This window comes from Sphaerodactylus townsendi, linkage group LG04, assembly GCF_021028975.2.
Source record: "Sphaerodactylus townsendi isolate TG3544 linkage group LG04, MPM_Stown_v2.3, whole genome shotgun sequence".
Taxonomy (NCBI): domain Eukaryota; kingdom Metazoa; phylum Chordata; class Lepidosauria; order Squamata; family Sphaerodactylidae; genus Sphaerodactylus; species Sphaerodactylus townsendi.
In genome coordinates, this window is record NC_059428.1 from 148,710,384 (window position 1) to 148,725,683 (window position 15,300).

General features: G+C 56.3%; 2 protein-coding genes across 4 annotated transcripts in view; both read right to left on the reverse strand.

Annotated features, from left to right (window-relative positions):
* Window positions 1-963: 963 nt before the first annotated feature.
* LOC125431107 (BTB/POZ domain-containing protein KCTD5) lies at window positions 964-8,670 on the reverse strand. 2 transcript variants are annotated; one of them, XM_048493719.1, is made up of 7 exons: window positions 8,039-8,670; window positions 6,727-6,835; window positions 6,040-6,131; window positions 5,533-5,628; window positions 4,564-4,689; window positions 2,954-3,015; window positions 964-2,097 (listed from the first exon to the last, which is right to left on the reverse strand). In XM_048493719.1, exons 1-6 carry the CDS (start codon window positions 8,192-8,194, stop codon window positions 2,971-2,973), a joined length of 624 nt encoding a protein of 207 aa, XP_048349676.1. In that variant the 5' UTR covers window positions 8,195-8,670; the 3' UTR covers window positions 964-2,097; window positions 2,954-2,970. The 2 variants fall into 2 exon arrangements, with proteins under 2 accessions (XP_048349676.1, XP_048349677.1); XM_048493720.1 differs by lacking the exon at window positions 2,954-3,015 and having other exon boundaries at window positions 8,039-8,363.
* A 1,186-nt stretch (window positions 8,671-9,856) lies between these two features.
* RBBP6 (RB binding protein 6, ubiquitin ligase) overlaps window positions 9,857-15,300 on the reverse strand; it is a 30,102-nt gene continuing 24,658 nt past the window's right edge. For both annotated transcript variants that reach the window (XM_048493716.1, XM_048493718.1), the window contains exons 17-18: window positions 13,347-15,107; window positions 9,857-11,824 (exon numbers count right to left, since the gene is read on the reverse strand). In XM_048493716.1, the coding sequence (XP_048349673.1) occupies window positions 10,288-11,824; window positions 13,347-15,107 (3,298 nt within the window). In that variant the 3' untranslated portion in view covers window positions 9,857-10,287. The remainder of the gene's footprint in view (window positions 11,825-13,346; window positions 15,108-15,300) is intronic.

Genomic DNA, 15,300 nt, shown 5'->3' on the forward strand with positions numbered 1-15,300 from the left:
CCGCGCCAATCGTCCGCCTAGCCGCGCTTGCGCACTGCGCCCTCCGCCGCCGGCCGCCTCCACCAATCCGAAGGGAGGGCCCGGTTGCCGTGGGGACCCGGAGCGGGGCCAGGGATGCGCGCGCACCTCCCCCGCCCCGCAGCTCTCGGGCGGACCGGCCCTCCGAGCCCCCCTCCCCGCGCAAGGAAAGCGGCGGCGGCGGCAGAGGGGAGGGAGCGAGTGGCCCACAACAGGGCGGCAGGCGGGGGTGGGAGGGGTCGGCGGGGCCCCGGGAGCCAGCAGGACAGCAGCCCTCGGAGCTGGGAGCGCTGAACCGCCCCCTTCTGCAGGCCCCCATCCCAACGGGCAGCCGCTGCCACGCCCTGGGGACGAGGAAAGCCCAGCGCGGCCCCCTCCAAGCCAACCCACAGGGCACCTTCCGCGGCCTCTGCGCAGTCGCCCTCCACGAGGCCGCCAGTTCCGCCTTCCAGGGGGCAGCTCCCCAACACCCCACCAGCGGAGGGCCCCGAGGGAGCCACAGTCTGCAACTCCTTCCAGCCAGCATTCGGCCTCCTTTGCACAACCCTTCCCAGGACCACGGGGAGAAAGGCCCCCAGGGAGGCGGGAGGGGGCACCCTCAGAGCCCATCTCTCCTGCCTACTCCCCAGAGTCAACGCTGGCACCATTAGCTCCAAGGTGATGAAACACAGAGGCCTAAAAAAGTATTGCAAGTGGCAACATATTCTCCCTCCAGAAAAGTCCCATTGGCACATTCAAGGGCAATTTTTACATCTTCACAAACCAGGGATCCACCTGTGCAGACTGGTCTGATTGGGAAACGGGAGGAGCGGCCACAGGTGAGGCAGGCAGCCCAGCCCACGGGGGGCGGGGGGCGGGAATTGGGCATGATTTCTAGGCCGACACTCTGATTACTACCAAGGCAGAGCCCACATCTGAATCATAGAAAAGACATATACACAACACTCCTGTAAATTATTTAATGAAACTGTTCAAAGTACACTCAGAGAGTGAGAGGGCCTCCGAGAAACTTGGACTCCTTCAGCTAGTGCATGTCAGAGCAACATAAGAGCTGAAGTCTGTGGAAACCTGAATGAAAGGGTTCCATCTAAACACGGCACCCAAGACCACTGCTTCTGTTCACAGTGACCCCAAGTCTTGTTCCATGAAAACACCCAAAGTGCTTTGGGCACTTTTTGCCAAAACTTCAGATAGTCCTGCATAGATAAGAGATTATAGAAATGACTGTAAACATCAGATATAAAGACACGCCAGAATGCATTCCTTTTTGGATGGCACAGTAGGCCAGGCTGCCTGGGACGGCTCTGCCCCACAGTCAGAACACACCCAGCAGAGACAAACCACAGTCCAGGAGGGCATGAATTCTTGCAGCCGTTTCTGAACACCACTTGAATGGAAGAGTAGATCAGGAGTGGGGGGCAGAGTGCAGAAAATTGCAGTGCTCTTTTGAAAAGGGACCGTCAGTCTTAAAATGTAGCTACAAATGCAGTTGAACATCCACAGTAAATGCAGTTGAACATCCACAATACTAATAGAGAAAAGCTATTTCTGGAGAATCAGGCAAACAGTTTCTTCCCAGGCCAACTCTTCCTGTTGTGGGGGGAAGATGCATGCCCTTCTGTCGACAGCCCTTCTTGCCTGGGTGCGCTGTGCAGAATTCCAGCCACTGGACCTTGCTTGCCTGGGCTGCGAGTGGGATGTAGCACCAAGTAGGGGACCCTTCCATCGCCCTGCAAGGGTCACAACCCAAATTGCTTCCTCCAGTCACTATGCAGAAGAGTTGAGAGGTGGGGGGACGACGACACATACTTCTTTGCAGGGGACTCAGACTGCTCAGAACACAACAGGCCCCCAAGCTGGCCCAAGAGCCAACAACACCCTTTGGGCAGCAAGGCCCAAGATCCCCCACACTGGCACCAACATTTGCACCAACTGTATGCATGGGACAACATCCACCTCAGTGAAAAAGTCTGACGAAACGACTCTCCCTCCCTCCCTGCCAGCCATGCCTCTTCATAGGGGCGGTCTTCAGCATCCAATACTGGGATGTTACATCCTCGAACCACGTTCCTGCAAGATCTTGGGTGGGGGCGAGAAGAGGGGGAAACAGACACAGGTGAGAGAGGCAACATTCCCCAATAAGGCCCGACAAAAAGACCCCGTCTCCAGCAAGTCTCAGCCCTGTCTAGGACTTTCTCAGGCAAGCAAAGAACAACGCATTTCCTGACTTAGCAGTCAGGAGCCTGACAGCAGCGCAGCCAACAAAACTTCTGCCTGCGAGCACGGGATGCTCAGCTGCGGCTCAGGACGGGTGGGGGTGGGTGCATGGCGAGACAATACCCAAACAATGCCCATAAAACCACTGGCCTGGCAAGTGCTATTCTGAAAGCCCGACCCCCGACACAGACCAATCCATTTGCAGACAACAAATGTGCCCTGTACCTGCTTGAACATGCTGTACTGGCCCTTCCCACTGCGCCCCCCCCCCCCATCCCCTTCACTATTCCTTGGAAGCTACAGATGTGCATTAGAAACGAGTCTGCCCAGGGACTCACAGCAGGAAAGAAGCTGAACCCTGCCCACAGCGCGCGCCCACACACACACACACACACACACCCCATCACAAAATCAGAAGGGCTACAGACCATTGGAAGCAAGGTTTCGCTTAGGCTGGGGAGTACCTTTCAGAACCAAAATCAGGTGGACACAGATGACACACAGTCCAAAGACTGCCCAGGGTGGCATGCCAGTGTGGGCTGCTGGGGCCTTGCTCGGCAACCCCTCCCCACATTTTCCCGCAGGGTGCCAACGCACAACACAACTACAAGGCCATTTTGTGCCGATTTTTCCTGCCCAGAGGGAGTGAGGCAGCTACAACCACAAGACACCACCAAAGGGAAGTGGGGGTGGGGGGGGGCAGACTCCTTGTGCTCACCATTGGCATATTCCCCCTTAATCTGAGTCATGCATCTCCCAATCCGTCTCCTCGTCTTCGCTCTGAGTTGCATGCAGCCAGTGTCAAGAAAGGGGAGGCAAAAGAGAAGAGGGCGAGTTGAATGGTGTCACGGCAAGGCCTGAAACGGCACCCTCTGGGATCAGGAAGAGAAAGGGGAGCTGGCAAGCCAGCGGCTGCAAGGCAAGCGGGGGCTCTCGGACCTGTAGCCCATCAGGGTGGGTCAACGGCAGACCCACTCCTGGCTGCTGGGAGAGCCCACGAAATCTGGACCTGGCTGGAAGGCCGGCCCACCCCATCAACACAAGGATGGCTGGAATATCTGGAAGGCACACACCAGCTTCTCTGCCAGCAAAGCCAACGGGAACACCTCTGCCTCAGACTGGAAAAAACAACAGTTCAGCCAGCCATGCCCCCAGGCAAAGAGGATGCAGCGGCCAAAAAAGATTATGAGGGTGAACAGCGAGGAAAAGCAACCTGTCAAACCCGCAAAACGCTCCCCACCTCTGTTCTCCATGAGACAGACCAACAGCAGCAGATATTTGATTGGTGGTTGCTCTTTCTACTTCCCCCATCAATACCCAGGGTGGGGGTGCAGTGGAGGAGTATGGCACCAGCAGGAAGATGGTGCTTGTTTTCCTTTAGGGCAGGATTGTGGAGAGCTTTCCTAGATCTCTGAATCTCAAAGAACTGCTGCTTGAAAAAGAACCTCAAAAACTTATAGCTTCTGGAAACCCTGAATGTTCAATTTCAGGCCATGAGCAGAAGCAGCTGGTTATATATCCTTCGTCTTTCCTTCTCTGTTTGTCCAGTGTTCCCCTAGCGGAGTTTTCCTGGGAAGAAGCTGCACGGCAGAGAGGAGGGTGCAGGTCTCGGGCACAGAGTGTCAGTCCACCATCTTCAAGAAGTCAACCTCGCCACTCCACCACCTTGCATGTGCCCCGTTTGGCCCTCATTCTGCCTCAAGCCCAGAACAAAGAGACAGAGTTCTCTCCTGCCCCAGAGCCCTCAACTGCCTGCAGGCCAGCAGCTGTGGCCCTCTGCTGCAGATCATCCCAAAGGCACAAACCACCACTTGCCACACAACTCACACCTAAGCAGAAGAGCACCGATGCCCCAGCCCAGCGTTCGGCTGCCCACTGTGGCTACTTCAAGGGGAGTAGAGCCCCTGGCAGTCAAGAGCACCGAGTCTGTCACCCGGCACAGACTTCTTTTTCCACCTGGGGCTTATGCAGGGCCCCATTCCGGTGTTCTCTCTGCTCAGTGACATGGTTGTCTCTTGCACACAGCCCTCTGGCCAGGCTGTGTTGGCTTCAGTATTCTCCTCCCAAGAGGCACACAGAGAAAGCCCTCATGGTCACTCAGACCGAATGGTGTCAGTGGAGAAGACCAGTCCTCCCCCTCCCCCCCATACCCCCCCTGCCCTGGCAATGGCTGAGAAGTCAGCCCTGCACCGACTCCACAGGGGCCACTGCCAGCAACTTCATTCCTCTCACTGCCCCCTGCAAGACTTCCTGGTGGGCCCCAAAAAATCCTCCAGCTTGATAGTTGTCCTGATCCATCCCACCTCCCCCCAAAACCTGGTGACTCACTTTGGCTTTCTCGCTGGGCTCGCTGGCAGTCCCGGAAAGAGTGTTGTGCAGCTCCTTGGAGACAACACACAGGAATTCCGCCTGGTCTTCATTTCCATAATTGTAGGAGGAGCCGATGCTGACAAGCTGGCAGGAAGAGAAAGGCCCTCGCTGGTCACAGAAGCAGTCCCCAGGAAGCTGAAACTCCCTGCCTGGAGAAGCTCGCGGCCAGCCCCGCTCTGCTCGGGGAGACCAAGAGTCAAATCCCTGCTCCCGTGAAACAAACTGGGTGAGAGAGATCCAGCCATCCTAGCCTACTCACAGGGGTATATTGGGAGGATAAAGCAGAAAATGGGAGAGGCCGTGTCGGGAGCAAGATCTGAAATGGAGTTCTGGGAAACAAGATTATCAAAAATTCATCTGCACAAAGGTCATAGGTAATGTGAAAGTCCTCTACCTGGACAACGGCTGCCAGTGGGAGCGGAAAATACTACCTCAGGTGGACTGAGGGTCCGATTAAGCGGAACGCAGCTTCATATGTTCATAACTGAGGGAAAGTCTTGTCCGATTTTCACAAGGCAAGCCAGATGCAACCAATGGGAGTTGCTCCCACAATGCTACTTGGCAAAGCAGCATCTGGAGGAGGAACCAGGGCAGCAAAGCAACTAACTGAACGGCCTGAAAAGCCGGGGGGGGGGGGGGGGAACAGAATTAGCCAGTCTGGGGGGAGGAACTAGGAGTGAACTGGCTGAGTTTGAGTTGTGCGAGTTCCCAGATTCAAGACCTGCCACCAAACAGCCGGAGTGGGAAAAGGACTTTCTGCAGCTGAGCTGTTGGAAAAGAAGCAGGGCCAGGCAGCACCGTCAAGTCTTCCCCTCCCCCACCTTGTTCTTAGGAATTCTGGGAAAGGCCCGATGGCTGCCACAACGACCCCTTGCCTGGCTCATCTACCAGCCTGAATCAGCAGTGGCTCTGGGGCAGATTTCCTACCTGCTCAAATTTCCAGCCATCAGACATGGTGGAGACCATCTGGGTCAGTTCCTCTTCCTGGCACTGCAGGACCCTGTAAACATGCTTGGCTGGCAACTGCCACATGAAAGAAACGGGGGTTGGAGAAGCAGGCATTGCCGCCGCCCCCCCCCCCCCCCCCCCCGGGTCTTTAAAGTTTGCTTCTCAAGCTGCGGACTTCAGAACCTCAGCAGTCCTTTTGGCTCAGGCCACAATGACCCACAATGATGCCCTCGGCTGACATTAGGAGCAGCCATCACCGTGCTGTAAAAGATGCTCCCCATCCCAAGAGCACTTCCCTTGGGGAAGCACAAAGGCTTTTATAAGGGAGCAAATCAGACAGAGAAACTCCTCCCCACAACAGAAATCTCACTCACGTGACGTTCCCCAATCCTCTGCCCACCTGACACAGCCACCCAGCCCCAAATGGAGCCAATCCGATGGGCTTTAAGCCACAGAAGCAACACCGTGAGAGACACCCGTTCCCACCTGTGAGACTTTGCCGTCCCTCTCCCTGATTTTGTCCTTCACGAGCTTTATTAAGGAGGTGATGTTGTAAAATTCAGCTTCTTCAAGCACACCTGAGAGAAAACGGAAGTGCCGGTCCATGAGGTCCTCCCAGCCGCAGCTAGCAAGACCAAGTCCCTCCCTCCCTCCCTCCCTCCCTCCCCACCCCCACCCCCCAGAATGAGCTGCCCAGTCACCCTCTGGAATCCTGCCCTCCACGCTTGGTCTAAAGGGGTGGCTTTGGGGCCAGGCCAGTTGGCAAAATGAGCCAGCATTCAAACAGGAATGCACGCACACACACAGGTGCACAAAAACTCAATCAGATCAATTCAGCACTACCTACCCTGATGGAAACTGACTATGGGACCCTTGGCCAGTCACACTGCCAAGCCCCACGCAGGGGGGAAGAACCAAGGTCTGCTGGTGATAACCTGAAAGCACTGCGGATGAGGGGAACACCAGCCAAGCAGATCATAAGGCAAAGCTTGGTAGGTAAAGGATTACTCACAGCCAGGAACTTCAGATCTGAAGGACCTCACTGTATGTAGCAAAGTGATGTCCGACCAGAATGTATATGGGAAGGCCTCCATTTCCACAATATCAGGGGAGTGCAGAACTCAGCTCACACAGGTATCAGCTGTCCCACATACTGCAAGAAAGAAAAGGTACCTTCCTCGGCGAGGTCTTTGTTGATCACCAGCTTCCCATGTCGGAGATAGTTCAACACTGGTCCAAAGTAGGTTGGATCCCGGTCTATCAAATAGGCACCTGTTTCATCCTGTGAACAAGAGTGGAGTTCAGAGGGAGACATTTTTTTTATTCCTCTCTTCCCTCCAGCAGCATCCCAGTGGAAACAGGATGAACTGGGTGGCCAGATATACCCGTGCCTGGCCACGTACTGCCTGCAACCCAAGGGCTTCCAACAGAGCAGCAGCTGCTGCTCCAAGCAACCAGTAAATGTGAGGAAGATTTGTCTGGTTTAGATATTGAACCTCAAGAGCTCCTTGGTCAGGGTCTCTGCCTCTAGTTCAACTCATCAGGTAAGTGGACAGATCGAAGGCCAAGCAAAGGCCAAGGAAGGTGATGCTCAGGCCTTGCAGATAAGGACAATCTTAACTGAGGAGGAAGGAATCTTCTGAAGAACAAATCTTTTGTTGCACTCAAACAAAATAAAATGCATCATTTTTAATGTTTTTAGCCCGCCCTTCCTAGGCCACAGGACGCAAGCAGCAGGCAGCCTAACCCCACCGCAGGCCTCGGAAAGAACTCGATCTTGTAGACCCTGCATGGAGCCCGTGGGATTCGCATCAGCTTTTGCTGGAGATCCACAAAGGGCTCAGACCTCTACCTACGAACCATTTGCTGCCCTACCTGAGGCAGAGCCCGGGATCCGAGGCTGAGCGTCCCTGCGCATGACTAGCACGGCCAACTGTCCTGAGTCTACCGTCTGCTGTTGCACAGCTGGGGCTCCAACAAAGCACAAGTCCCCGGCCTCTTGAATACATGCAAGCAGCCAACAACCACAGCTCCCGCGCTGGGATGGAGGGCGGGCCTGACACATCCAGCTCCTCGGGCGGACAACCGGTAACCCCCACCCCCCACCCCCGTTTAACCACGTAGCAACGGGGCCCGCTCGTTATTGGGCGATGATGCTCAGCCGCTCAACCACAACGGCGGCAATGAGCATCGTGGGTGCGAGGGACCAGGAGGCCCCCCCCCCCCCCGCCAAGTGAAAGTGCGCTTCAAGACTGCGGGAGGGGGGCGCTGATCAGTGCGCGGGAAAACGCCTCTCGCCTCTTTGCCCGGGCATCGCCCCCCCCCCCCCGCAACCGAGGCAAGCAGCAGCCAGCGGGGCCCACGGAGGGCGACCGCCGCCGCCGCCGCCGCCACTCGCTGCCCAGCCGCCCGCCCGCCCGGCTCCCTTGCGAGGCCGCCGCCGCCGCCGCCGCCGCTCCTTCCGGTGGGCTCCGGTAGGCCTGACCTTGTCGGAGTCGAGGTCGGGGTCGGCCTGGCAGAGGCGGAAGAGGAAGCTCTTGGGGTCCCTGCAGAGCGTCTGCCGGGTGGTCAGGAAGCACGTGCCGCCCACGTTCAGCCGGACCCACTTGCTCCCCCCCGCCGCCGCCAACGCCGCCGCCATCCTGGCCGCCGGAACAGCGGCTGCCCCAGGAACGCCCCTCTTCCGGCCGGCGGGCCCTCCAGCGGCGCTCCCGGAAAAGGGTCCCGGAAGGAAGGCGGCTGCGCGAGCGGCCCGGGCGGCGGCGGGGGGGGCGGGCGGCGGGGGGGCTTTTGCCACCCAGAGTCCAGGGAGGGAGGGAGGGAGGGAGGGAGGAGCGCTTTATGGTCCGTATGAGCCGCCGCCGCCTTCCTTGCGCGACCTCTTTGGCCGAGAATCCCGGTGGGCCCTCGCGAGCCGCCCGTGCAGACTCCGCGGCTGCTGCTCCGGCGGCTCCTTCCTTCCTTCCTTCCCTCCCTCCCTCGGAGGAGGCGCTCGCGGTGCCTTTTCTCCGGCCGTGCCTGGGCGCAGTGGCGCTGGGCCGGCCTGGAGGGACGAGAGCCGAAGCTCCGGCCAGTCAGAGTCCTCCTGCGGCCAAGCCCGGCGGCCCCCTCGTCTCCGAGGACCTCGAGGTCTCCTTGGCAAGCAGAAGCGGGGCGGGAGGGAGGGAGGGAGGGAGCAGCATTTGCTCAGGAATGACCCCCCCCCCGCTCAGCCCGACAGTCACCCGATCAGGGCTCAGAAGCCAAACTTGGAGCGACGGAAGGGCCGGGCAGAGGGCCCGTCGTCTAGAAGGGTTCGGTCCAGAGGGGTCTCTCTTGTCCTTCCGTCGCTGCCTGCTGCTCCTGCTGCTGTCACATTGCGCGGGTGCGCTGATCTGGCCCGTGTGACTCCTTCCTCCCCACTGGACAAAACGCCCCCCCCCCCACCTCTCGCAGAGGTAAAGACTCCCTCCGAACGTGGCATTTCCATTTTGCGTGTAGGTGCTAACCGGGGTGTGGAGCTACCAAGTGATTCAATGGGATAGCCCAGCCCAAAAAACTGCCCCTTAATAAACCACCTCACTCTTTCGCAGTTCTCCCTTTTCATACCCAGTGGGACAGGAGGGACCTCTTGGGGCCCTTGATCCCGCAAGCCACTTTCTCAGAGCCTGTCCTCTTGTGACCCCCGAGGTTCTGAAACAGAGACATTTCTCCAACGTCCGGACTCCCTCATTCCCTTCTGTTTCATGATCAAGAGCTGACTGAGAGGACATCCTTAGGACCACGCCACCCTCCGCCCACAAAGATTTGGTGGTGTGTATTCCAGCTTAGCCCAGGGAGAACGCCTCCCCCACCTAAGGTCAGCCAGTTGGCAGCTGGGAACATTCAAGAGGCAGCTATAGGTGCAAGGAACTGTGGACTGGGGCAGTAATCCCACACGGACACGAAAAGACGAGCCCTTCCTCAAACTGGACCCAGGGTATAAGAACAAAGCCACAGACGTTTCCAAACTGCACAGACCACACCGCCCACACACACAAATCCTAGGTCCACTCACAAGGAGACATCTGACCCACTCAGACCCCACGGAGGGATCGTACCCTCCCTCCCCCCACACACAAATGCTTGAGAACAGTGCGGTGGGCTGTCTGTTTATGCATCATGCTGCCTTCCCAAGGTGCGGCCAAATAACCTTTCCAACAGAGATAGCCCTTCCCACTCAATGCAGTGCACAGGAAACCAATTCCACCCATTCGGCTCTTTATCATTGGTTCTTGCTTGCTCTATTACGGGTGGTGCCGAAAATCTCTCACACTGATAGCAGTTTATTGAAAATTGGTGTTTCTTTTTATTGTAATCCAAAAGTTACAGAATGGGGCTGAAATGCATTTTGCAAGTCCTCTGGCTGGTATTTCAGAACTGATACCAGCCATTTCCTTTTTTTTGTTTTGTTTCCTGACAGGCAATTAAAAAAAAAATAATGTGAAAGTTTTCACAGTACAGTAAACTCCACCCAAACTAACTCCATGGTGGTTAAAAGTAAGATGTCCCAGCAAAAAACAAAAATAAAAAAACCCAAATCAAACAATGCCCTTCCCAGACACCCTCCCCATCCCTCCCCAGATGACATGGTCACAAGTCACGAGTCTGTACAAAATGTTCACTTTATAAAGCTCAGATGTAAAAATCCACTCCAGCAGCAATCAGGTAAGTGCAGCCTGCCCGCTCCTCCAGGGGGCGCTATTTACACAGCTCTCAGACGGCCACAGCCACCGCCTTGGGTTTTTGGTCCTCCCGCTCCTTCTCCTTGTCTTTGCTCTTCTTGGACTTCTTCTTCTTGTGTTTGTGTTTCTGGCTTCTCTCCGCATCCGCCTCGACACCTGCGTGCTTCTTGTGCTTCTTGTGCTTCTTGTGCTTCTTGTGCCTCTTTTTCTCCTTCTTCTTGCGCTTCTTCTTGCTGTCCTGGCTGTCTGCGGAGCTGGCGCTGCTGCTGCGGCCCTGGCTCCCCGAGGGACTCTGGCTGGCGCTGGGGCTGCTCTGGCTGCTCCCACCGGGCAGGGCCGCTGGCACTGCCGCCGCCGCCACAGGCTCTTGAGGTTTGAGGGTGGCCTTCTCCTTCCCGTCCCGGAAGCTTCTGCCTGGGAAGTCGTCCTCTTTGGCAGATGTGTGGCTGTCGCTGTCACTCTCATTATAGTCCGGGACAAAGGCAGCCTCGTCGGTTTCTCTCGTCGGGTCAGAAGACATCCGGGTCGAGTGGCTTGGCTGAGGCTTTGGTTTGGAGATGCTCTTGTCGTTCAGCTCTCTTGTCTCTGGGGAGCATCGTCTGTGCACCGGCTTGCTCCCACCACCCACCTTCTCTTTGTTGCTTCTGGTCTCAGAGGACGGCCCCTTCTCTCTCTCTTTCCCCGAGCCTCTCTCCTGGGACCTGCGCCGTTCTGCTGGGTGCTTGGACTCGTAGGCAGCCTTGTGGTCGCTCGGCCTCCGGTCCCTTGGAGGGCTGTAGCTGCTCCGTCGGGAGTCCTTGGCTCCCTTTTTCACCTGGTCTGACCGCTCGTCCCTCAGCTTATTTTTCTGTACAGAAGAGGCAGGCTCCCGACTTCGGGAAGGGGAGTCTTTCTTCCGGGAGACCTCACTCCGTTCGTCTCTTCGCTTTGAGCCTGAATGGTCTCTGCTGCCGTCACAGTCAGACTTCTTGTCCCAAGTAGGCGTGAAGGCCCTGGCAGAAGATCCAAGGGTGGAGTCTGGCTTTTCCGAAGACCTGCTCTCTTTGGAAGAGTGAGAAGAGCTGCTCTTCACCGTTCCTTGCTCAAGGCGATCCTTCTCTGGCTGGATCCCGCCCTTCTTTTTCTCCAAAGACTCTCTGTCCGAGGCAGAACTGTCCCGGTCCCTCGCTTTCCCTTTCTCATTCAAAGACGTATTTTTAGAGCTTTTGGGGTCAGGCAGGGAACTCTCATGCCCAGATTCCTTTGAGGCCCTCTGATTTTTCTCTAAAGGCTCGGGATCCTTCTCGTTGTGTTTGACGGGGGGCTTTGTGCTGACGTTCTTGATGACGCTCGCAGGCTTCCCCACCATGGAAGAAACCTGTGTTGACTTCGCCACCTCTTCCTCTTCCTCCTCCGAGTCAAACTCGTCTTTGTCCCATTTGGACTGAGGCACCTGGATCATGATGATGACGTCCTCGGCAGGAGCCATGATGTCGTTGTTATATTCTTCCATCGTCTTAATGACAGTTCGCTTGGTGTCGGGTTTCTCTTCCGACTTCCACACGGGGCTGCCTCCAGCAGAGCTGGTGCTAAGGAAGGAAGCGGGAAACAAGAATCAGAAAACTTGCTCAGACAGAAATCTTCCACCCACTTGCACAGAGGGCAGACTTTGTTCTGAAAAGCTCAAGACTGTGGGCTGCGGCCCCTGCCATCTCATTTTTAATCTGGCAGGAAATCTGTCAAATACCTCCTTATATAAGAAACTCATGCTGAGAATCACTACCTCAAACTTTCCATTGCAGAAAAACAATCCTTGCCCTCAAATCTCAATTTCTCTCACAAAAAGGGGAGTTTGAATTTATACCCCGCTCTTTCCAACTGTAAGAAGTCTCAAAGCAGCTTAAAAGCTCTTCTCTTCTTCCCACAACAGACACACCTTGTGCGGTAGGTGGGACTGAGAGAGTTCTGGGAGAACTGTGACTGGCTCAAGGTCACCCAGCAGGCTTCAGGTGGAAGAGTGGGGAAACAAATCCAGCTCTCCAGATTGGAGTCCGCTGCTCCTAGCCGCTATACCACGCTGGCAATCTCAACGCTAACCTGCGAAACTGTCCTGTATTGTACAACTTCTCCTCGAGAGGCTACCATTGGTGCTGTCTTAGTCAATTTGATAAAGAAGTTCACCTGGATGATGGGCATCTGGCAATGTTTCCCCACTAGACACAAAAATATTGGAATCAGATTGGCAAGAGGCCACATAGCCCATCTCCCTCTGCTGCCAACCTGCTCTTCTCAACCCATGCAAGACTGCCACGCGTGTCGCAAGGGCTGTGTGTCAGACCTCAAGCACCACCAAGACCCATCTGGAGTTATGCCAAGCAACAGTTGCTGGGCACCTTCCTTGCTGATCAGTTATGGGCACAGGGGACAGGAGAAACAGCGTTGAACATCGCCTGTGGAAGGGAAGCTCTGAAGCTCTCTTCAGCCGAGCTCAATGCCAGGAGTTCTCTCGCCTGAAGGGCACAGCGCCCCAACTTCCCCCATGGCTGATAAGGGACCTGCTGGGTTTGACTGCACACACTCACCCATCTTTCCCAAAACCTGATGCCAGCAGGCAGAGGGGCAGCCCCCTGGGGTTGGGGAGAAGGGCCTCTCTTCCTGTTGACAGCAAGCAGAAATGCAGGGAAGGAATTCTGCCACCTTCTCCCTCTCGTGTCTGGCTCCTCGGGGCATTTGATCCATAAAGACTACCCCCCTCTCCCGCATCAGTTTTTGTGTCCTGGGTTGGAAAGGCTGGGTTGTTATGAGCTGCTAAGGAAAGGGTCGGTGGGAGTGAGCCGCTTGCATGAGCAGCCTCAGGGCTCACAGGATCCAACCCTCTGCATGCAAACCACGTGCCCATTCCCTTCTCCCCAGGGGACCTAAAGCACTGGAAGACACCCCCCCTCCCCACTAGGAAAGGCAGCTGATCAGAAATCCACCAGCACCATTTGGGTGATGTGGGAGTGAAGTTCTGCTCAGGGCAAGACCCAAAGGGAGGACGGGGGATGCAGCCCCACACACGTGCCGTGAGAAGAAACTCTCCAGCACCCACTGGGGGGCTCCCCACAATACCTGGGATAATCGACCAGTGTGGAGGGGGCTCCGTCCCCTGCCACCACCTTCCTCTTCAGCTTCCCTTTGGTCTTCTCGGCCTTCCCTTTGCTGCTGCTGCTGCTGCTGCTGGTGGGCTCGGGCTTCTCAGCAGGGGGCTCTTTGAGAGGGGGCACATTCTCAGCACTGACAATCTTCTTGCCGGTTTCTCGGTTCAGCTTGATCTTCTTTGCCGGCACCACCAGTGAAACCACCTTCTCTTTTTCAGGGCTCCTGGCTGCCTTTTCCCCCTCAGGCTCCGCTTGGCCCTTGGGCGAGGGCTTCAGCTCCGCGACGTCTGGCTTGCCTGCTGCTGTGGCAGCTTCCTGGTCCGTCTCTGCTTTCTCCTCGACCTTCCTCTTCCTCTTCTCGGCCTTTGCCTCCACAGCTTTGCTCCTGTCTGTGGGCTTCTTGGTCTTCTCCTCCTTGCTGGGGGGCTGCTTCTCCACTTTGATTTCCTTGGGGGGCTCCTTCTTGGCTTTCTCGTCCTTGGCTGACCTGGTCTCTGGATGTTCCTTTGTGGCTCGGGGGTGCACTTTCCGTGGGGCGCCAAGGGACTTCTCGTCCTTCTGGGAGGATGATTTGCTGCTCTCAGCCTTGGGTAACTCCTCCTTCACTTTTCTGGACAGAAACTCAGCCCGTGGGGATTTTTCACGATCTGCCTCAGATTTCTCTGGGGCTGCTTTTGTGGGTTTTGCCACAGCGTCTTTCTTGGGAGTGGCGGTGCCTTCTGCTTTGCGCTTGGCCTTCTCAGTTCTGGCCTTCGGCTTTTCCTTCCTCTCCTTGTCTGACACGGGCTTGAAGGCAACTGAATCGGCTTCCATGGGCTCGTCCCGGACAGGGGTGGCATCGTCCCTGCTTGGGAGCATGAAGAGAGGCTCAGGTTTGCCATCTTCCCCTGCAGCAGGGTCCCTTGGTTTCCGTGAGCCTTCCAAGAGGTCAGCACTGGGAAGAAGGCCTTCGCCCTCGTCTCCCTTCCTTCTCTTCCGGTGCTTCTTGTGTCTATTTCCTCTCCCATCTCCGGGGGCATTTTCCACCTCCTTCTCTTTCAGTTTGGCCATTTCTTTCATAGCGTGGCCCTCCCGGGCTGGCAACTTTTCAGAATAGCTGGGGCCTGTGCCACGATTCCGATGGCCTAGTCCTCCTGGGTATTCATCTCTCCGCCCTCGAATGTAGGGAGAATTCTCTCGGCGAGGTCCTGGGGGCCCAAAGCGCTCTGGCGAGAAGTTCTCTCTGTTCAGCAGAGGTCTGGGTTGGGCTCCAGTCGGAAAGCCCTTGTAATATTTCTCACACCACTCTCTGTAGTTCTCCCATTCACGGAATCTGTCCTTTTCAAAGGGGTCTCCTCTCAGGTCTGCAGGCCTCCCATAGAAGGCTTTCACGTCATAGGCAGGGACTTCTCGGTATCGGTTGAAGTACTCCCTTTCCCCTTCTCCCTGAGAAACAGGGCGCTTATTTGGGGACTGGCCCCTGTAAACTGGAGACCTTGATCGTGAATGATACCTCCGGTAGGGTGGCGACCTCGACCTCGACCGATGATATCCATGAGATCGTGACCTGGAACGGTAATTTCGGCTTTTCCCCCTGCCCCTCCGTGGGTATGGGGGCGACCGGGAGTAGGAGCGGGAGTGGGAGCGGCTGAACGAGCGGGAGTACGACCTTGAGCGGGACGAGCCGGATCGTGACTTGGAGTATGTATAAGAGCTTCTTGAATATGAAGATGCGCTATATGGCGATTTGGAGCTTAAAAAACAAAGGGAGAAAACACACTTACAAGAAACATGTCACTGCAGCTGTGTCTCTTTTACACTAAAGGGCATGACGAGGCAAGTTCCTCTCTCAAAAGCCCTGCAGGGCCAGGCCAAAGGATACAACACACACGGCTCCTTTGGGCATCCCCACTAGAGCTGGGGCAAGGGCACACCTTTCATTTAAT